Source organism: Castanea sativa, chromosome 1, assembly GCF_040712315.1.
Source record: "Castanea sativa cultivar Marrone di Chiusa Pesio chromosome 1, ASM4071231v1".
NCBI lineage: Eukaryota > Viridiplantae > Streptophyta > Magnoliopsida > Fagales > Fagaceae > Castanea > Castanea sativa.
Window position 1 is genome coordinate 75,106,396 of NC_134013.1, and position 23,054 is coordinate 75,129,449.

The window sequence follows — 23,054 nt, forward strand, 5'->3', positions numbered from 1 at the left end:
CCAATCTGCTACCATGTGTCTTACGATAAAAAGATAAGAATAATTTGGTTGTGTTCGAAATCTGCTGAGTTAAAGAGTTTAGAAATTATGGTGTGCAGGCCAGCTCTCGACCTAAAGTGGTTCTGTTCGAATAAATTTATTGTGAATTAAAAATTACGGCATTATAAATAGACACGTATTTATACTACGTTGATGATCTAGACTACATGCTTAATAACCGAATTTGATTATCTGATGGTCCAGCTTCATTTTCGTTGTTTTCTTTTGTCAACTTAATGATGTGATTCAACATTTGTAATTTCCTCTATCCCCATTTATTGTAAGAAAAAAGAAAGTGAGAAAGATGGAACATTCGCAATCATTAATATAAATCCTAGGTCCAGCTATATTATTGTCTTATTAGCAAATTGTGGAAATAGTTTCGGCAGTCTTCCCTGATGCAATCAATCAGTGTTTATCATTTTCCAGTAAGTAATGAATTGCAGCACTTAAATGGGGTTGGGGGATTTTAATCGTGTGCATGTATCATGTGAAGCATGATAAGTGATCTATACGTTTAAATGGTAAACTTTTTTAATCAAAGAATAATTACCACCCGTCAGTAGCTTAATATAGCTCAGTGGCATTTATTCCTTCATGCGAGTTTAGCTTAGTGTCAAATCTCCTCATCCTTAATCAAATCGGTTATGTTTAGTGTTAAATCTCCTCAACTAAAATTTTCTCTCTAAAAAAAAAAGGACGGTACAGGCATAAAAATTCTGGCTAATAAGTAAGAACAGAAAAAAGAAAAAGAAATATTCTTCACAAAAATTGTTATATATTCTTTTCTTTAAAAAATTTGAGATGGAAATTTTCCTATAACTTATCTGAAGGCATAAAAATAATTACTAATCTGGAGAATCAGATATTTTACTCCAAGAATACCTTATTCATGGGAATGAAAATTTCTAACAAGAATTAATTTTGGGCTGGGTTTGGGAGAGTAGAGACGCGAAAATGAAAATAGTATGAATCAAGTCCATTCCTGTGGTTTGGTATCATGCGCGAAAGCGATCGGACTGTAGTGCCTGGTCCATGGGCCCCAGTGTGACCCGTTCCGTTTTATTCTTAAGGTCGACCCAGCGACACTATAGAGTTTAGACGGTTCAGATCTTGCTTAACCTATAAGTAGCCACGTCATCAGTTATAAACCACCCGCAGGTGATGATATCCTCACAGAATTGTTTTGGCCAAACCGAAAATTGCTTTGAGCATTTGACAGTATGGTACCTCACAGCGAAGCCTCCTAGCTGTTCTCTCTCTCTCTCAAAATTGCCAATTCTCAATTCGATCTCTCTTTCTCTCTCTCTATCTCCGATTCAATTCGTACACATTTCGCGATCTTATCTATTTTTATCAGTTTCCTAATCAAAATCACAGATTCAAAAAGCATTTTTCAAAAGCACACTTTTTTTTTTTTTTTCTTTTTCCTCTTATAATTTAGATGAAGAATTTTAGGTCTGATTAGGTTGTGTTTCAGCGAATCGAAGATTGGATAAATTCGTAAATAAAGATCAGAACTGGGGGCGAATCAGTCTGGGCCTCACCGAAGCCCGGCGGGGTCGGCATCCGGTGCGGGACTCTGGTTCTTTCTACGTTCTCAACATGCGCCACATCACCACTCCCTCGCCTACCTCGATTCCCTGAGCCGCGCCGCACCCAATCATCCCCAACCACCACCACCCCCGCCGCCGCGGCGAAAAGCCGCCACCATGGACTCCTCCGTCCACAGTTCCCATTCTGCCCCTACCCTCGTCGAAGAGCTCGAGTACTTAGCCCGCTACCTCGTCATCAAACACTCCTGGCGCGGCCGTTACAAGCGTATACTGTGCATTTCCAGCCTCTCTATAATCACCTTGGACCCCACCACTCTCTCCGTCACTAACTCCTACGACGTCGCTTCCGATTTCGAGGGCGCCACGCCGATTATCGGCCGTGATGACAATTCGAACGAGTTTAATTTGAGTGTGAGGACCGACGGGCGTGGTAAATTCAAGGGGATGAAGTTCTCGTCAAGGTATAGGGCTAGTATTTTGACCGAATTGCATAGAATTCGGTGGAATAGGTTGACTGCCGTGGCCGAGTTTCCGGTTCTACATCTCCGGCGCCGGACCTCGGAGTGGGCCCCTTTTGTAAGCTACTGCTTTACTTCTGTCCCTTTTAATTGTGTACGCATTGTGCAATGTGGTTGTTTGCTGTGTTAACTGTTTAAAGTTGATTGTAAAATTCAAGTTTGTTCGGATTTTAGTGTGGTTTTAGGATTATTTTTGATTTTATGATATTGTGAAGGTTCGGTTATACGAGGCATTAGTAGTGTGAATCAAATGTTAAAGAGTTGTTGAGACTGTATGAAGGCACAAAAAAGTGTGTCTTGCTGCTTTAGTAGACAGCAAATTTGATATAAGCATAGAAATGAAAATTTTTGTAACCAAGTGTGAGTAGAGCTTGTTAGTTAGGATAGAAACTGCGGTGCTAATAGACATGAAAGTAACTTATCCACAAGAAAAAAAAAAAAAAAAGACATGAAAGTAACTTCACGAAAAGGATATAGTTTGCTTGACAAGAGCTTATTACTATTTTTCTTCCAATTTAGCTGTGACCCAATAAAATCTCTGCAACATTCATGGTCAAAGGCCGTTGATACAAATAGGTTAGACTTGGCAGCCAATTTGATACATCTAGGCTTTTGCTAAAGTGAATGTATGTAGCACAGAATTCTTGGATTCCTTCTAACTTTTTTTTTAAAAAACTTTTATGATTGGTTGTTAAATCATAGGGACACTAGTTACAATAACCAAGCTCATTGAAATTGGTATGACTATATGTACAATGTACCTCACTATTCTTAAATTTTACTTTTCAGAATACTAAAACTTTTGTATTTACAACTGGTGACTTATACAGAAACTGAAAGTTACATATGTTGGTGTTGAACTTATCGACTTAAAATCTGGAGACCTTCGCTGGTGCTTGGATTTTAGAGATATGAATTCCCCTGCCATCATTCTCCTCTCCGATGCTTATGGGAAGAAAAATGTTGAATATGGAGGTTTTGTTCTTTGCCCTTTATACGGAAGAAAATCTAAAGCTTTCCAGGCTGCTTCAGGGACCACGACTTCTTCTATCATCTCAAATTTGGTATGGCTGGCGTCTAAAACAGTTATATATATGTAATTTACTGAAATTTTGCCCAGGGTTTCCTTTTAGCTCTGAAGTGCCCCCTATGCAAATAACTCAGACTTTACTTGAATGTTTGTTTATCCCTTTTGGATTGCATTGATGCGCTGGGAAATATTTTGCATCAAGACTTATATAGTTGTACCTTTTTGGCAGACTAAAACTGCAAAATCGATGGTTGGCTTGTCACTATCTGTGGATAGTTCTCAATCTCTCAGTGCAGCAGAGTATTTGAAGAGAAGGGGTAGTGCATTAGTTCCTGCTCTTTTTAGCCATAGTCATTTTCTTTTGTGTTTCAGCTTTTTATACTTTAGTTTTTGGAAACTTGTCAAATACAGCAAAAGAGGCAGTGGGAGCAGAAGAAACCCCTTGTGGAGGTTGGTCTGTGACAAGGTTGCGGTCTGCTGCGCATGGAACTCTGAATGTTCCTGGATTGAGTTTGGGAGTTGGACCAAAGGGAGGACTTGGGGAGCATGGTGATGCTGTATCTCGTCAACTTATTCTTACAAAGGTTTCACTTGTTGAGAGGCGGCCAGAGAACTATGAAGTAAGCTGACCGAATTTTAGTTTTTTGAATTTTATATTTTGGGCTTTTGGTAGATGTTAGAGTTGGAGTAACTACTCCTTGTGTTAGGCTTGACTTCATAGACTTTTGGTCATATTTTCAAAATTAAGGGAATGAACTGTTAGTTCTTTACCCTCTTCATGATGATTGCTCAATCAATGCATTTATAAATAAGTGGTACTTATTATAGATTTTTATTTTTTGATCAATGAATTTTTAACATTGTTTTGTCTAAATTCTTTTATTTTTATTTTAATAACTGTAATATTGAAGAAGCTGAAAAAAATGCAATAGATAAAGGAAATAGCTTAAGTATATAGGCTATATTCTGTACTTATCTCGGCTATATACACAACTGTCCCCCCCAAAGAAATCAAGCATACAATGAATGCATAAAATCTATAAGATTAGAGGGTTTGCACTGATCTCCCCTTTTTTATTTTGTAAGTTTTGGCCCTAAGGGTAGAGGAAAGGGGAGATTTGACCTATTGACCTCTGTTTCATGAGGCATGGTCTCCAATTGATTGCGTTACCCCTTAAGGTTGGGTCTAAACTAATTGAATGACATCTAGTGAAATTAAGGAGCTAACATGCATTCACTTAATTCTCTTAACTGAAAGTTCACCCCTTAAGGTTTGGGTCTAAACTTATTGAATGACATCTAGTGAAATTAAGGAGCTAACATACATTCACTTAATTCTCTCAACTGAAAGCTCACGCACGTCGAAAATTGTAACAAGATTATCTTCATTTCACTTTAAATGGAGAGTTCGTTATTTTGTGGATATGATACTGTACAGGGTGCAACATCATTTAAAAATTTAATTGATGTGGCATTGGATACATCTTTAGATTTGTAATATTTAATCTAAACCATGAAATAAATCCATTTTAAATGGAGAGGATCCCAACAATCAAAAGAGTCATCCTATATCTTTCCTTCCATAATTGCCACAAGCCACATAACACATGAGAGCCCTACATTGCAGGCTCCATATCTGAATGAATTAGGTCAATTTGTCCAACATTGAAGTAACATATACAGTGATTTAGGCATCACCCATCTAATCCCAAACAACAAAAAGACAAAAGTATAGAACTCTGCAGCAATCGGGGAATGTAGCAAATGATCCATGTTCTCACCACTTCATTTACACATACAACACCATTCCATAATGGTCATCATTCATTTAACAAAATCATCTACTATTTAGTTTTTTCCCAGAGATGTAGTCCATATAGAAAATGCATCCCATATATAACTGTCACCAAACGTCTTCACATATGATCGTTCTCTTAAGTTAAACCTTAACTATTTCCCCAAGAACGAATTGATAAAAGTACTACATAACTCTCTGATACCTAGGCCTTGTATGTGAAGTGGTGAACACAAGATCTTCCATTCCACTAGATGAAGTTTTGTCTCCTACACAATACCTCACCTAAATTCTTAATAATTGTCATGATCATGTTGAAGAAAATTAATATCCTATTTATAAAAAAAGAAAAAAAATCTGATTTTTTTTTATAGGTAAAAATAATTTTATTGAAAAAAGACTACCTCGTGAAATTAGACATGAAATAGCCTAAAGAATTATAATTGGAAAATATCTACATATAGATCGACTCTATGAAGGAGTGAACTTAATATTTGTGAGACCCGATACAAAAGACCACTCATAAAGAGAATTAATGAAGGACTAATGAAAATAAATAGAACTAATGAAGGATGTTTTAATTGAGTTGACGTATGCTCCACATCTGCAAAAGTACAACGATTTTATTCCTTCCATATAATCCACAAAACATAAAGGAGTAAGGTTCTAGATATTTGAATTAGGTCCCCTACTCAGCCACCCACATAATAAATCAAGAACCTACTTTGGTAATACACACTGAGCCCCAAACATCCTAAAAATATTAAACTCCACAACTCAAAGGCCACACTACAATGAATCAAGAGGTGGTCCCACTACAACGGCACATACAACATCAACTTGCTATTGAGTAGCCCTTCCTGATGAGGTTCTCACATCATATGGCAAATCATTGCTGATTTTTATACAAATCTTATAATTCTGATTAAGAGAAAAGTACATGCAAGTAGAAGATGATCACATGCATTTAAAAATGCGAATAATTTTCATGTATTTAACACTCTTTTAGTGTTATATTTACGTAGTTTGGTGTGTGTTTATTGGAGTAATATGAAATGTTGAGAATCATCACTAGATGTGTGCAGGCTGTTAGCGTTCGTCCTTTATCTGCAGTAAGCTCTCTAGTTCGATTTGCTGAGGAGCCCCAGATGTTTGCAATTGAATTTAATGATGGGTGCCCGATCCATGTGAGCATTTATTATCTTCACTCTTAATTATTGTTTCACTTAGGGGGTAATTTTCTGATGTGTATGGCATGAATTGTAGGTTTATGCAAGCACGTCTCGAGATAGCTTACTTGCTGCAGTTCGGGATGTGTTGCAAACAGAAGTAGGTAGATGTGTTCTCTCTTGGATGGTGCAATGATTTTATTTTAGATTTTGTAATGTGAAGCTTTAAATCCTTGTATTTTATTTTAGATGTGTTCTCTCTTGGATGGTATTTCCAATGGAGACATCCAGGGTTCAAATCCCCCACCCCATAGTAACTATTAAATTATATAAAAAAATCCTTATAATTTACCATGATTCTAATTAATTGCAACTAGATGATTTTTTTTCCCCTTATGAATAATTGCAGCTAAAATTTTATTAGTGATAGATAACTTACTAAATTTCATGTGGTGTGGTTGACCCCTGAACTAAATTGTGTAGGGTCAGTGCCCAGTGCCCATATTACCGAGGCTGACTATGCCTGGTCATCGCATTGATCCGCCTTGCGGAAGAGTTCATATACAATTTGGACAACAAAGCCCAGGCACTGATATGGAAAGTGCTTCCATGCATTTGAAACACTTAGCAACAACTGCAAAAGATGCCGTTGCTGAAGGTGGTTCTATTCCTGGATCAAGAGCTAAGCTTTGGCGTAGAATAAGGGAGTTCAATGCATGTATACCATATAGTGGACTTCCACCTAACATTGAAGTACCTGAAGTGACTTTGATGGCCTTAATTACAATGCTCCCAGCCACTCCAAATCTTCCTCCAGAGGCTCCTCCCTTACCGCCCCCTTCACCTAAAGCAGCTGCAACAGTAATTGGCTTTGTTGGATGTTTACGTAGATTGCTGGCATCAAGAAGTGCAGCGTCTCATGTGATGTCATTTCCTGCTGCTGTTGGAAGAATAATGGGTTTACTCAGAAACGGTTCAGAGGGTGTAGCTGCTGAAGCTGCAGGCCTTGTTGCAGTACTTATTGGTGGTGGTCCTGGGGATTCAAACATATTAACAGATTCCAAAGGAGAGCAGCATGCTACAATTATGCACACTAAGTCGGTGCTGTTTGCTCATCATGGTTATGTTATTATTCTTGTCAACAGGCTGAAGCCTATGTCTGTATCACCTTTATTGTCAATGACTGTTGTTGAAGTTCTTGAAGCTATGATATGTGAACCACATAGTGAAACTACTCAATACACCGTTTTTGTTGAACTATTACGCCAAGTAGCTGGATTGAAGCGTCGTTTGTTTGCACTGTTTGGACATCCCGCTGAAAGTGTTAGGGAAGCTGTAGCTGTGATTATGCGTACTATTGCAGAGGAAGATGCAATTGCTGCAGAGTCCATGCGTGATGCTGCTTTGCGTGATGGTGCATTGCTGAGGCATTTATTGCATGCATTTTTCCTTCCAGCTGGTGAGAGGCGTGAGGTCAGTCGACAGCTTGTTGCCCTCTGGGCAGATTCCTACCAACCAGCTCTAGATTTATTGTCTAGAGTTCTGCCCCCTGGGCTTGTTGCTTATTTGCATACACGTTCTGATGGAATTGCTACTGAAGATATCAATCAAGAAGGATCATTAACCAGTGGAAGAAAGAGACGTTTACTTCAGCAGAGGAAAGGTCGTACAGGAAGAGGACTTGCACCTCAAGAACAGTCCTCACCTTCTGTCAATACTTTTGAAGTTGGTGATTTGGTGAGGCAGACAGTTGCTGGTGCATTTAAAGGGTCAGATGGCTACCAAAAATCTACTCTAGATTCAAATCTTGGACAGACTACAACTGATCAGTCGTCCATTGCTCCCTCTGATGATAACTCGACCGGTGAAACTCCCTTTCCCAGAGCTGCACTAAACGATCAATCAGCTGTTGCTGGTTCAGCTGATTCTCCATCAGTGAGTCTTAACGAAGCATCAGAACCAAATGGTTCAAATTTGGTTGATTCTGATCCCAGTATAGCTGGTTTACAAAACATGGGCCTTCCAGCTCCTGCTCAGGTTGTTGTGGAGAACACACCTGTGGGCTCTGGAAGGTTACTTTGTAATTGGCCTGAATTTTGGAGAGCTTTCAGTCTCGACCATAATCGTGCAGATTTGATCTGGAATGAGCGTACCAGGCAAGAATTACGAGAAGCTTTGCAGGCTGAGGTTCATAAACTAGATGTTGAGAAGGAGCGCACTGAAGATATTGTTCCAGGAGGCACCGCGGTAGAGATTATGACCGGGCAAGATAGCGTGCCACAAATATCCTGGAACTACTCTGAGTTCTCAGTTAGTTATCCTAGCTTGTCCAAGGAAGTTTGCGTGGGTCAATATTATCTGCGTTTGCTGCTTGAGAGTGGAAGCAGTGGCAGGGCTCAGGATTTTCCACTGCGTGATCCAGTTGCTTTCTTTAGAGCACTCTATCATCGGTTCTTATGTGATGCTGACATAGGGCTTACAGTAGATGGTACTGTTCCTGATGAAATGGGTGCATCTGATGATTGGTGTGATTTGGGAAGATTAGATGGTTTTGGAGGAGGAGGAGGTTCTTCAGTTAGAGAGCTTTGTGCAAGGGCAATGGCAATTGTGTATGAGCAGCATTATAAAACAATAGGCCCATTTGAGGGAACTGCTCACATCACAGTTCTCTTAGATAGAACAGATGATAGAGCTTTGAGGCACCGTCTTCTTCTCCTTTTGAAGGTATCTTCAGATTTTTTCCTGTGATTTTATATTTTCATTTTTTTCTCTTCATGAGTGAGTTGACTTGATGCCTACTTGCTTCCGTGTTCTGTTGGGCATACTGGTGTGAGTGATATACGTTTTCTTTGTTTCTTTCTGCTGAAATTATTCTTGACTCTGTTCCTTTATAATTTGCATTACAACCTTTTGTTGACTAGGATTTGCTTGTGCAAATTGAATTTCTTGATCATGTTTCAGATTGATTGCTCTCTCTGTCTCTCTTGTTAATGTGTGTTGTAGTGGAATGATCACCATTTACTAGGATTTCAACAGTGAACACATTTTTATAGTGTTAACTGATAACCCTTAGAGACATTCTCATTGTCCTTTCAACATTGTTGAGGCCTATTTTTGCTGGCTTTAACCCTGTTCTACCATTTTGCTAATCGCCAGAGATGAAACTCTGAATGTTCTGAATAGGAAATCAGTGTTTTCTGATTTTGATTATCTGAAACCAACCTGGTACATGGAAAGGGCCTGAGATCTAGGCAAAGCATGAATTGAAGTTTGCGTTTGTCATAATGATTTTAGCATAGTATGATGAGGTAAAAGTTACTTATTGTATGTATGTGCAGGCTTTGATGAAGGTTCTATCAAATGTGGAGGCTTGTGTTTTGGTTGGAGGGTGTGTTTTAGCGGTGGATCTTCTGACAGTGGTTTATGAGGCTTCAGAAAGGACTTCTATCCCATTGCAGTCAAATTTGATTGCTGCTACTGCTTTCATGGAGCCACTTAAGGAGTGGTTGTTTTTTGACAAGGATGGTGCACAAGTTGGACCTGTGGAGAAAGATGCTATTAGGAGGTTCTGGTCAAAGAAAGCGATTGATTGGACAACAAGGTGCTGGGCTTCTGGGATGCTAGACTGGAAGAGATTGCGTGATATCCGTGAACTTCGTTGGGCGCTAGCTATTAGGGTTCCGGTTCTCACTCCTACTCAGGTATTATCCTATCATAAGAAGTTGTTTGACTGTACTTGCAGTTCTGCCTCATTTAATTGATTTTAGCTTAATACTAGTTATGTTGTATCTATTGGTTAAGTTATTTGATTTTTTTCATACTGTCCAACTTTGCAGTATTCTTCAATCCTTTGTACAATTGATTGTCCTTAGTCTATTGGAACCTGTAAACTCTACTTGATTATTTGTTTTGTTATCGATTTTTGAATGTGCTGCAAGTAAATCAGTGTTGCTCTTGTCTAGAGCATTTTGCCTTTAATGGAATCAAGCCTGCAGTGCTGAAGTGTCATTCTTATCTTCTAATTGAAGTACTGTATGAAGGGGGTGCTGGAGAAATTGCATGTCATTGATTTTACTAGTTTATTTTTCTTGAAATCAGTACTGTCTCAAAATATTTTTCAGTGTGGGAAAGGGGCCATTACACTCTGTTTGTTTCATTGGAAAGCCTTATGTGAAGATAGTTTTCCATATATTTTAGTGTTTGGTAGCGTATAAAAAAAATAGGTCAAAGAAAAACTATCTTTAGTCAGTAGAAAACCTTATTAAAAATGACTTATTTTTAAGAGGTGGTTTTCGACGAAATTTTTTCAGAAAACAACTCTTATCTCACCAAAAAACGTTATCAAGCTGATTTTCAAGGTTGCTGCAAAACACAGGTAAATAAGATAGTTTTCCAGAAAATGCTTTTTTGGAAAATGACTCATTTTCCATAAAGCTTTAACATTTAAGCAAACGGAGTGCAATGGTAAAAGTCTTGAATTATCAACTGTAGTCTTTGGGTTAAATTCTTGACAGCAGCCACTTCTTGTAAATATGCTGAAGTTTGGACTGTATCTAATCTCCTCCCAGAAGTTGCGTAGGCTCTTACATGGGCTGATGGCCAATTTTATTTTCAATGTGCAAAAGACTCATATGTTGTGGATTTTCATATAGAATATTTGCAATTGGTAGCTATACAAGTGTATTTCTGGTTCTTGTACCAGCTTAGAGATTGCATCTGTAACTTTTTCCTTGTCTTATTTCATTTTCTTGATACCTTTTGATAGATTTAATTTGTTTTCAGGTAGGAGAGGCAGCATTGTCCATATTACATAGCATGGTATCTGCTCATTCAGATCTAGATGATGCTGGAGAGATAGTTACCCCAACTCCTAGGGTAAAACGGATCTTGTCCAGTCCACGCTGTCTTCCTCATATTGCACAGGTATAAAATTCAGTTTGTAATGCTAAATGAGTCCTGGGTGGCAGCCTGATTATCTCCTTGGACTTGAAACGATTCTGTATGTGAGAGAGGGAAAGAGTCACAACTCCTAGAGTAAAATGGATCTTCTCTAATCCACTTTGCCTTCAGATATTACACTGGTGAATTTTGATTCTTTTTAAAAAATAAAAATAAATGCTAAATGAGTCCTAGGTTGTAGCATGATGATCCCTTTGGACCTGGAATGATTGTCAGTGTGTGTGTGTGTGTGATGGTCTCTTTTTAATTGTTATTACTTAATGAGTTCTAGGTGGCATTCTGATGCTCTTTTTGGACCTGGAAAAATTATGTGTTTATGTCAAGTGTGTCTTTATTGTGAAACCTTTGATTCCTAGTTTTCTATTTATGTCAAGCATGTGTATACGTTACTTCACGTGTGTCTACATTATAAAATCTTGATTTGTAGTTATTAATTGAATATGTGTGGATAATTAGGGGTTTTTTTTGGAGGTGCTTGCCTCTTAGTTACTTATGAAACCTGGATGGTTGTATAGAACTCATTATCCTCGATTCTGTTTGCCAAATTAATTTAGGCTATGCTTTCTGGGGAACCAAGTATTGTAGAGGGTGCTGCTGCTTTGCTGAAAGCTGTTGTTACCAGAAATCCCAAGGCTATGATACGTCTATACAGCACAGGCACATTTTATTTTGCCCTGGCATACCCTGGATCTAATCTCCTTTCAATTGCACAACTTTTCTCAGTGACCCATGTCCATCAAGCCTTTCATGGGGGGGAAGAAGCTGCTCTTTCCTCATCATTGCCACTGGCAAAACGTAGTGTATTGGGTGGACTTCTTCCTGAATCCTTGCTGTATGTCCTGGAGCGTAGTGGTCCAGCTGCCTTTGCTGCTGCAATGGTTTCTGATTCTGATACTCCTGAGATTATATGGACACACAAAATGCGAGCAGAAAATTTGATTCGCCAGGTATTCCAAACCTTCAAGTGGGGCGCATGCAATATGTGTTTCATTTGCTTAAGGAAATTTTATCTATAAACTACAACTGAATCTATGTTTCATTCCTTTTTACCAGGTTTTGCAGCATCTTGGTGATTTTCCTCAGAAGTTGTCACAGCATTGCCACTCTTTATATGAGTATGCTCCTATGCCACCAGTGACATACCCAGAGCTAAGAGACGAAATGTGGTGTCACCGTTATTACCTTCGGAATTTATGTGATGAGATTCAGTTTCGAGATTGGCCAATTGTTGAACATGTTGAATTTCTTCAGTCATTACTGGCAATGTGGCGTGAAGAGTTGACACGAAGGCCCATGGATCTTTCTGAAGAAGAAGCTTGCAAAATTTTAGAGATATCTCTGGAAGATGTGTCAAGTGATGATGCCAATAAGAAGCCTTCTTTTGAGGGGGTTGAGGAGATATCTAACATATCCAAGCAGATTGAGAACATTGATGAAGAAAAGCTCAAGAGACAATATAGGAAACTTGCAATGAAATACCATCCAGACAAAAATCCTGAAGGGCGTGAGAAGTTTCTCGCTGTACAGAAAGCTTATGAGCGCCTGCAGGTACACTTGGTCTAGATGTAGTAATATCAATCTTAAAATGATTGAAATCATGAAAATGCCCATGATTATCTATAAAATTTCAGTGATATTCCCATGGCCATTGGTACTGTTAGATAATGGAAGTTATATAAGAGGCCTGTTATTTCATAATATGGGTCTGACAACATAAATCTACACATACCTGTAGCTGGTACCTTGAGTCCTTAATTTAATTTATCTTCTAACAAAGTTCAAGAGTTCTACTTAATATCGTTTTGAAGTCTTCTCAATGTTGAAAGATCTGAATCATCAATATTCAACTTCATCTCACTGTTTTAAGTTTGCTAATTCTTTACTCAATTTGACTGTTTGTAGGCCACCATGCAAGGGTTGCAAGGTCCTCAACCTTGGAGGTTGTTACTTCTATTGAAAGGACAGTGCATATTATACCGACGATATGGATATCTACTGGAGCCATTTAAATATGCTGGCTATCCCATGCTGCTCAATGCAGTTACCGTGGACCAAGATGATAACAATTTTCTTTCATCTGATAGGGCACCTCTCCTTGTTGCCGCATCAGAGCTTATTTGGCTGACGTAAAGCCCAATATTCAATTTAATTGTTTCAGTATAATAATTGAACTTCAACATGCACATGTTTGATTACTTATGATTTACTCATGTTTAGGTGTGCATCATCTTCATTGAATGGTGAAGAACTTGTGAGGGATGGTGGGATACAACTTCTTGCAGTTCTTCTTTCCCGTTGCATGTGTGTAGTTCAGCCATCTACTCCTGCAAGTGAACCATCGGCCATTATTGTTACAAACGTTATGCGAACCTTTTCTGTTTTGAGTCAATTTGAGAGTGCCAGGGCTGAGATGCTTGGATTTTCTGGACTAGTTGAGGACATTGTTCACGGCACTGAACTTGAGCTTGTACCTGCAGCTGTTGATTCTGCCCTCCAGACAATTGCCCATGTTTCTGTGTCCTCTGATTTGCAGAATGCCTTACTAAATGCTGGGGTCTTATGGTAAGTCAGTACGTTATGTTTGTAAACCCATTGACTAGAAATTACTCTTAGGGTTAATAATATCATTTGCCCTAATATACATTTTATTTACAGTTTTGAGAATAATGATAGCTTGACCAATTTACCCTTTCAACTAATACAATTTTACTTGTAAAACTCCCCCTCAAGTTGGTATATAATTATATATATGGTCCGAAACTTGTTACATAACAAATCTAGTTGAGCCTTCCACAATGCTTTTGTGAACATCTCAGCAACATGGGCCCGTGTAGAGATATATGGGGTAGTAATCACACCACTCTACACTCTTTATCAGACAAGATAACAATTTACCTCTATATGTTAAGTTTGCTCATGGAACATTGGGTTGGACCCATATGAATTGATGCTACCATGTAAATCCATTGACCAAAAATATCTCTTAGGGTTAATGAATGAATATCATTAGCTCTACTATATATATATATATATATATATATATATATATATATATATATTAAGCAGATGGTATGGAAATTACAAGGGAATGGCGTCTTTTCTGTCTGCTCTTATTATGAGGTTATTTGTGGTGCATCAACAAACCCTTTCCCCTAGAAGAGCATTTGGTGTTCTAAGGTCTTGTTCTTTGTTTGGATAGCTACCTGGGGGAAGATCCTTACATGTGATAATATTTTCAAGCGGGGTCTTACCTTTGTTGGGTGGTGCTTTATGTGCTAGTGTAGTGCGGAGACAGTAGATCACTTGTTGATCCATTGTGAGGTTGCTTTTGTGAAATGGAGTTTGGTTGTTAGATTGTTTGGGATCCATTGGGTGCTACCAGAGAGGGTGGTTTATCTTTTATCTAGGTGGAGAAATCGGTTTGGGAAGCACTATTTGGCAATTTAGAATTTTACACAGTTATGTCTGATGTAGCTATTGTGGAAGGAGCACAATAATGAGGTCTTTGAGGGAACAAAAAGGAGCCCCCTGTGATGCCTCCTCTTCCCCTCCCGCCTCCCCCATCCCTCCCTCATCCTACCCAACCTCCTCCACCTCACCTTCACCCCCTCCCACAAACATCACCTTCTTTTTTTCCTTTTTTGCCGCCCTTCCTTTTTCCTCCTCCCCCCCCCCCCCCTGCTTCCCTCCACAGTTTGGGATTTTCCCTTATCCCTTTCCCCCTCCTCCATCCTTGCCTCCCCCATCCCCACCACCTCAGGGGTCTAACCATGTTTTGTCGAAACTGCCTAAACTTGCACCCGCACCTTTAGCCATACCAGTTACCCCCACCAAAGAAAATTCACAAAATATCCCTCCTTTACCTCAATCCTTGAACCACATGGACAGTAAGAGGTCGTTTCGCATTGATGCCAAACTTTTCTCTTTTTCTTTTGACGGGGGGCGGGCTGATTCGTATGCTATACACGAGTCACTTTGGGGTGTTAAGAGCTCTATTTGGGTTGGTCGTAGGGGGTTGGAGTGGATTCTTACTTGTCTCGCTGATATACATGACTGGGTGCCTGGTAGAGCTGTACTCTGTAAGAGACTGAGGGAAAATGGGAAGCTAATAGAGTTCCGTGGGAGTTCTAACAAATCCGGTCTTTTTGTAGTTATTACGGTATATTTTGGAGGGTCTAGGAGAGGCTGTATTATGATACCAGCAAGTTACAATCGTGCATGTTGGTCTTTGTTTCAGAGAGTTAAGGATTTTTTTCACTGGTGCTAAACCAGCTTCTATGGCTGAAGCTTCCTCCAATAATGGTGGTGGTGGAGGTGGTCAGTCAGCTAGTGGTGACCAGAGTGGGAAATTTTTGTCTGCTTTTGGTAGTCAGCAAAAGTTAAGGAATTTTGAAAATTTTGGAACAAATTTGGGGCAGAACGGGATTCTTGGAGGTCCTAAAGAAAATGGTCCAGTTAAATATGGCGAGGTTTCAGTCATTAATGGCAGACCCATGCGGGCTTTTTCTTTTAAATTGACCCCAGCTACTCTGGCTTTGAGAGTGTTCAAGTCTGAGGGCGGGAGACGTAAGGTGACCTGTATGGGTGTTAAGGAGCTCAGATGGCCCAAGGTTTCAAGTGATGGGCTAGAAGTTACAAAACATGCTGGTGGGCTTGTTAAAGCCCAGCCCGTGGCCATAGCACCTTCACTAAATGAGGGTACTTTGGTCAAGCCCATTTCGTTAAATGTATTATTTGATGCCCAGTCTTTGTGGGTTGAAGGTGAGAGCTCGAGAGGGAGATCGGGGGATAACTCTGGGTCGCCGGTGACTGTAGCGGTGCCGGAATCAGAGGAAGACCACCCCGACGAAGTGGCGAGGGCGACGGAAGGTCCCAAACTTGGGTTTTCCGGCGAGGTTGTGACCTATTGAAGGAAGAGGGACGTGACCCATTCCCCGATAGCTGGTGTTTTGAGGATAGGGTCGCCAGCGAGGCCGATGGGATGTGAGTTTGTGGTTTCTTCTGATCTTCGACATCAGGGTGCTGCTCATAACTCCTTTGCTCCTCTGTCGGGCCTGGGTAGCAAGAAGGGTCCTTGTTTTGAAGGAAGAGACAACTCCACGGTGGTTTCAGGTGAGAAGGAAGAAAAATGGAGTAATTCTATTGCTAAGCCAGGGTCGCCGTACCACTTGGAAGGGGTTGAACTGACCCAGGTAGGGTCTGAGCATCTTCTTCTTCAGTGGAAGAACGGTGAAGTTAATCCCAGTGGGTTAATTCACGGAGAGGAAGAGAGTGGATTTGTGGAGTGCTCACCTCTATCTAAATGGGATCCTTATGAACATGAGTTGGAGGTGATCCAGGAAGTTGATGAGGGAGAGGTTCGGGGGTCAGAGGTGAAAAATTCGAAATGGGTATGTAATCTGATGAAAGACTTCTGTAAGATTGTGGGATTTCCTATTGTTAAGCACGAAGATCAATGTCTGGCTCTGTTTCGTCTTCTTGAACAAGACTGTGTTGATGTTGTTAGTGCTGGGTCTGCTAGAGGAATTGTGAACTCAAAGCAGAAAGGGCTTAGAGAACTCAAAGGTTTAATTTCTTCTATTAATTATGACGGGGTAGCATCTAAGGGGAGGAACAGAGACTTCTTAGATGGTACGGGGGGCGATTACCAGTTTTAAATGAGTTTACGGCTGTTATCTTGGAATGTTAGGGGATTAAATAATCCTCAGAAGCAAGAGGTATGCAAAAATCTTCTCAAGGAGTGGAAGTGTGATATAGTTTGCTTTCAAGAAACGAAGCTGTCTTCCTTGAACTCTGCTGTTGTTCGAAGTCTTTGGGTTAGTCCGTTCCTTGATTGGGTTGCTCTAGACGCAGTCAATACTACATGGGGGGTGTTATTGGTTTGGGATAAGAGAGTTCTTGAAAAAGTTGATAGTGTTGTTGGTCGGTTTTCTGTTAACGTTTTACTGAAGGGGGTTGTGGATGATTTTGTGTGGGCTGGTTCGGGAGTGTATGAGCCCAATGATGATAATCAGAGGGGTGCTCTCTATGGGAGGAGCTTACAAGGATGCATTCCAGGTGGAATACGGCTTGGTGTGTTTTTGGGGACTTCAATATCATTCATTTTCCGAGTGAGAGATTGGGTTGTGAGACTTTTAGTCTGGCTATGTTTGCTTTTTCAGACTTCATTGAGGCTAATTACCTTGTGGACTTACCTCTTGAAGGGGCTTCTTTTACTTGGTTTAGAGATTCGGGGACAAATTGTATGTCAAGAATTTATAGAACCTTGGCATCGGTGGATTGGGTAGATCATTTTGGAAAGGTGTCTCAAAGGGTACTCCCTCGTGTAGTTTCAGATCATTGCCCACTTTTGGTGGTGGCTGGTAGTGTTAGTAAAGGTCGGAGTGCCTTTAAGTTTGAGAATATGTGGTTGAAAGAAGAGGGTTTTGTAGAGAGGGTTCGTCAATGGTGGAATGGGTATTGCTTTTCGGGTTCTCCTAGCTTTATTCTGGCTTGTAAATTAAAAGCTCTTAAAGAAGACTTGAAAAAGTGGAATAAGGAGGAATTTGGGGATTTGGCCTTTAGGAAGAAATGTCTTTTATCTGATTTGTTGGGTTTGGATGCTAGGGAGGACTTGTTAGGTCTTTCTCAGGAGGACCAAACTCGTCGTATTCAGATTGAAGGTGAGATTGCACATCTTGCCTCTTTGGAGGAGATTTCTTGGAGACAAAAGTCCCGGATGTTATTTGTGAAAGAGGGGGACAATAATACTCGCTTTTTTCATCGGGTTGCAAACTCCCATAGAAGAACTAATCATATTAGGGGTATAGAGGTGGATGGTGTCCTTTATGAGGATGAGGAAGAGGTACGGTCGAAGGTGGTCCATTTTTATCAGAATTTGTACACTGAGTCAGATACTTGGCGCCCTTCTATGGATGGATTAGAGTTTGCTAGTATTGAGGAGGATGAGCGGCTTGATTTAGAGAGGGATTTTTCTAAGAAGGAAGTGATGAAGGTTCTTCAAGAGATGGAGGGGGATAAAGCCCCAGGTCCTGATGGTTTCACTATGTCATTTTTTCAAAAATGCTGGAGTGTAGTGGAAATTGATGTCATGACCTTTTTTGATCATTTCCATAGGAGCACAGAGTTTGAACGGTCTCTGAATGCTACTTTTTTATCCCTAATTCCCAAGAAAAATAATGCTTTGAATATCAAAGATTTTAGGCCTATCAGCTTAGTGGGCAGTGTGTATAAGCTTTTGTCTAAGGTTTTGACAAACAAATTGAGGCGGGTGCTGGATAATCTTATCTCGGAGTCACAAAATGCTTTTGTGGGTGGCAGACAGATTTTGGATTCAGTACTTATTGCTAATGAATGTTTAGACAGTAGGCTGAAGTGTTGTACTCCAGGGGTGGTGTGTAAGTTAGACGTTGAGAAAGCGTATGATCATGTAAATTGGGACACCTTGTTTTATTTGTTGGAAAGGATGGGTTTTGGGGATAGATGGAGGAGATGGTTAAAGACTTGTGTCTCTACCGCCCGCTTCTCAGTTCTGGTTTATGGATCTCCTGTTGGTTTCTTTGGTAGCTCTAGAGGTCTCAGACGAGGTAATCTTTTGTCTCCCCTTCTCTTTCTTTTGATCATGGAGGTTCTAAGTCATATCCTGAAGAAAATGAGGAAGGTGGTTTCATTTAAGGCTTTCAAGCGGGTCCTATTAATTCTACCGGTATTCGTGTTTCACACTTTTTATTTGCTGATGATAGCATTCTTTTCTGTGAGGCCTCTAGAGAGCAGATTCTTACTATTAGGCCGGTTTTAATTTGTTTTCAAGCTTTTACTGGTTTGAAGGTGAATGTGGGGAAAAGTGAAATTGTCCCTATTAGGGAGGTGCGTAACATTCAATCTTTAGCTAATATTCTTCAATGTAGGGTGGGCAGTTTGCCTATGACTTACTTGGGTATGCCATTGGGAACTTCGTATAAAACAACATCTATTTGGAATCCGATCCTTGAGAGGATGGAAAAGAAGCTTTCAGGTTGGAAGCGGCTTTATTTGTCAAAGGGTGGTAGACTCACCTTGCTGAAAAGTACCCTTTCAAGCCTTCCAACTTATTACCTATCCCTTTTTACTATCCCTAAAGCTGTGGCGACTAGATTGGATCGAATTCAGAGGAACTTCTTGTGGGGTTCATCAGCTGAAAGTTTCAAATATCCTTTGGTGGCTTGGGAAAAGGTTTGTTTACCGCGTGAGTTTGGTGATTTGGGAATTCGGAATTTGGTGTCTTTTAATCTGGCCCTATTAGGGAAATGACTTTGGAGGTATGGTCATGAAACCACTCATCTGTGGCGAAGGTTATTGCCATGAAATATGGGGAGGGAAAAGGGGGTTGGTGCACTAGGGCTTGTCGTAGGGCTCATGGCTGTGGGTTATAGCGAAGTATTAGTGAAGGGTGGGAAACTTTCTCAAAGCATGCCTCTTTTGTGATAGGGGACGGTTCTCGTATCCTTTTGTGGCATGATAAGTGGACTAGAGATGTTCCTCTTAAATTTCTTTATCCTCAACTATTTCTGTGTTTAGCCAATAAGGAGGCTTATATTTCGGAGGTGTTAAGCCCTCTTATGGATGATAATGACAGAGTGTGGAGTTTAAGATTTTATAGGGAATTCAATGAATGGGAGTTAGCGGCTTCCTACTCCCTTCTTCGTTTCATCCAAACCCGAACTCCTAGGGGTGGAGGGTGTGATAGGCTTAGTTGGGATCTTAATGGAAGTGGGAAGTTTGATACTCGGTCTTTTTATCGTAAGATTCGAAATGTAGCTCCTTCCACTTTTCCTTGGAAGGGCATTTGGAAAGTTAAAGTTCCTAAAATGGTGACTTTTTTCATGTGGACAGCAGCTCATGGTCAGATTCTAACCTTGGATAACCTTATGCTTCGTGGTCGTCATTTGGCGAATCGTTGTTGTATGTGCTGCTGTAATGCGGAATTTGTGAACCACCTGTTACTTTTTTGTCCGATAGCTCATTCTTTGTGGATGTATATGATTCGGTTGTTTGGGATCGATTGGGTCATGCCTGGTTCAATTGTGGAATTTTTTTTTAGTTGGTATCATTGGCTTGGGAAGCATAGTTCTGATATTTGGAATTTGGTCCCAGGTTGTTTAATGTGGACTATTTGACTGAACGAAATCGGCGGTCTTTTGAGGATGAGGGGAAAATGGCGGTTTAGTTATTAGAGTCTTGCCAGCGGACCCTCTTCGATTGGTCTCGATGCTGGGGTTTCTCAGATTGTTCTACCCTTACAGATTTTTTTTCTTCTATTAGAATAGATTAGGGGTTGCTTAAGTCTTTTTGTTTCCTTTTCCTTTGTTCACTACTGTAAACTCTTTGTATTGTTCTCGCTTTTCTCTTATTAATAATATTCTCATCTTACTTATCCAAAAAAAAAAAGTCAATTCAAAGAACCAACTCAAAGACTTGCTACTTCTATCTTTGTTTGATTGGTCTCGTGTGTGGGGTCTCACAGATAGTACCTCTTTTCTAGATTTCAAAGAATCACTCTTTTTGGGTATATCGTAACCTTTTTCATTAATAAATTATTTTACTAATAAAAAATAATGATACCACGACTGATTTACCCTTACAACTAATAATATTACATATAACAATATTTTTCAATATATCTATTAGCCATATTGCTTAATCCCACCCTTTTTGTTAATCCAAAGGGGTAGCACAATCAGCTTGGGACCTTGCCTTCATGAAGTGAAGTCACTAATTAGAATCTCCCCTTCCCTCTCCCCTTGGGGCCAAAACTCTCTTATCAAAAATTCTACCCTTGAGTTGGCTGCTTTATTGCTTTGCTCTAAATTTTATGGCATATCTAGATAAGGTGTCTTCTTGCTTAATGGGGAAAGGAAAAAATTAAGATATACTTGCAAAAAAGAAAAGAAAAACAATTTACATAGTTTTTGGCATTGATGAAATGATGGTTAAGTCATTAAATACATCATTTTCTATTAGCTTAAGCTTTTGGGACTAGTGGTAATTTATCATTGTATCAAAGTATGTGGTCCTAAGTTCAAACCCTATCCCCACTCTACCTCTCATTTGAAAAACTATAAATTTCAAATGTTGGTCCCCATATATTAAGAGTGAGTCTGGGTCACACATAGGAGTGTGAGAATACTGGTTAAGCAGTTTCAAAATTTCCTATTAGCTTAAGCTTTTACTGTAATTGTTAGAATCCCGTTCATTCCATCCTTTTTTGGCTGTGGGTATAATCAATGGTATAAAGTGTTAAAAAAAATTATTTAATTTTCTATATATTTTTTGGGGTCATTATATGAGTTTTTCTTGTTGAAACTTAAATATAATTGTCATAATACTTATAATTTGGTCAAATTAGGTACCTTTTGCCACTTCTGCTTCAGTATGATTCAACTGCAGAGGAATCTGATGCGACAGAGTCACATGGGGTTGGTGCTAGCGTGCAGATTGCAAAAAATTTGCATGCTGTGCGAGCTTCTCAAGCCCTATCAAGGCTTAGTGGTTTATGTGCTGATGATAATTCAACACCTTACAATCAGGGGGCAGCTGATGCCCTCAGAGCTTTGCTAACTCCTAAACTTTCCAGTATGTTAAAAGATCAACTGCCAAAAGACCTACTGTCTAGATTGAATGCAAACTTGGAGTCTCCAGAGGTAAATTCTTTGAATTTTTCTGTTTTCACCTGTTTATTAGAACAAATGTTTAAGCATGGGCTTTTGATGCTGATGAATGACAGGCTAAACATTCATCTGCATTTTAGACAAATGCTAAACTTGTAATTAAAGTGTAAATAAATGCCTTCACCTAGTAAGTAGTTTAATATAGAGAAACCAGAGTAAGAGGTCAGATGACAGGTTTTGAAAAATAAAAATAAAATGATGATGATGAACCAGCAAACCTCTTGCATAGAGGTTGCAATGTCAAAGGCATATCCTTTTGGTCTTGTATTCCTTTTTTGGGGCCTGACTATTTTCTTGAGCCTTCAAGCCTGTCCTCTTTAGACTGTGTAACTAATTGTGGGTTTCAATGAGACGATCTTGCAAATAGTTGCAGTCTAATATTTGTGGAATAGAAAATGAAGGGTTCAGAAGGCTCATAGAAAATCAAGGGATCAAAAGGCTTATAGGCTCTAGTTGCATGTGGAGTTATGTAATTAATGGCTTTTTTATCATTAATTATTATCTTCCTTAGGCATTATGTTGCTAGTGTGATTCTTAATTTGTTTTGATTATATTGTTCACAACATTAACTGCTTGTGGTTTTAGATTATCTGGAACTCTTTGACCCGAGCAGAACTACTGAAATATGTGGATCAGCAACGAGAAAGCCAGGGTCCTGATGGTTCATATGACCTAAAAGATTCACAGGTCTTTGTGTATGAAGCGCTATCCAAAGAACTTTTTGTTGGCAATGTTTACTTGAGGGTCTACAATGATCAGCCAGACTTTGGGATCAGTGAACCAGAAGCATTTTGTGTTGCTTTGATTGAGTTTATATCACATCAAGTGCATAACAGGTGTGCTACAAGTTTTGATTCTCAAGATGAAGTTAATGACAGTGGCTCATCCCCTGAAGCATTTGAACATCCAAATGAGACGGCTCATGTATCAGTTAATAAAAAGCATGAAACATCTGAGAACCACAGTGAAGTGGCTGCTGCATCACTTGATGAACAGAAAATTTCTGATGATTCTTTGGAAGTATCTGATGGACAAGTGGCAAACAAGGAAAGATTTGATGTGTTTAAGAACCTTCAATCTGGATTGATCTCACTCAAGGTGCATATCTTGTTAAATTTAGGTTTTTTTTTTTTTTTTGGTGGCTAAATAAAATTGGGGAGGGGGAAGGGGGAACCAGCCACCGCAACCTTACCTAGGTGTGGCCAATGGTTGCTTCCTACAGTGCCTGGGGATCCAAGTAGGTAATCCACAGGTGCCCCCTCAAGTGGGATGAGCCATAGCC

The 23,054-nt window shown here is 39.6% G+C and overlaps 1 protein-coding gene across 4 annotated transcripts in view; it reads left to right on the forward strand.

Moving 5' to 3' along the window:
* The first annotated feature begins 1,217 nt into the window (after positions 1-1,217).
* LOC142612543 (dnaJ homolog subfamily C GRV2) overlaps positions 1,218-23,054 on the forward strand; it is a 28,024-nt gene continuing 6,187 nt past the window's right edge. The window contains exons 1-15 of one of the 4 annotated variants that reach the window (XM_075784629.1): positions 1,218-2,171; positions 2,944-3,177; positions 3,373-3,460; positions 3,555-3,763; positions 6,024-6,125; positions 6,205-6,267; positions 6,591-8,831; positions 9,446-9,808; positions 10,890-11,030; positions 11,621-12,013; positions 12,120-12,614; positions 12,969-13,192; positions 13,284-13,628; positions 21,451-21,745; positions 22,358-22,870. In XM_075784629.1, the coding sequence (XP_075640744.1) occupies positions 1,752-2,171; positions 2,944-3,177; positions 3,373-3,460; positions 3,555-3,763; positions 6,024-6,125; positions 6,205-6,267; positions 6,591-8,831; positions 9,446-9,808; positions 10,890-11,030; positions 11,621-12,013; positions 12,120-12,614; positions 12,969-13,192; positions 13,284-13,628; positions 21,451-21,745; positions 22,358-22,870 (6,126 nt within the window). In that variant the 5' untranslated portion in view covers positions 1,218-1,751. Of the gene's footprint in view, positions 2,172-2,943; positions 3,178-3,372; positions 3,461-3,554; positions 3,764-6,013; positions 6,126-6,204; positions 6,272-6,590; positions 8,832-9,445; positions 9,809-10,889; positions 11,031-11,620; positions 12,014-12,119; positions 12,615-12,968; positions 13,193-13,283; positions 13,629-21,450; positions 21,746-22,357; positions 22,871-23,054 lie in introns of all 4 variants that reach the window. The other 3 variants (XM_075784645.1, XM_075784653.1, XM_075784637.1) reach the window with 3 other exon arrangements.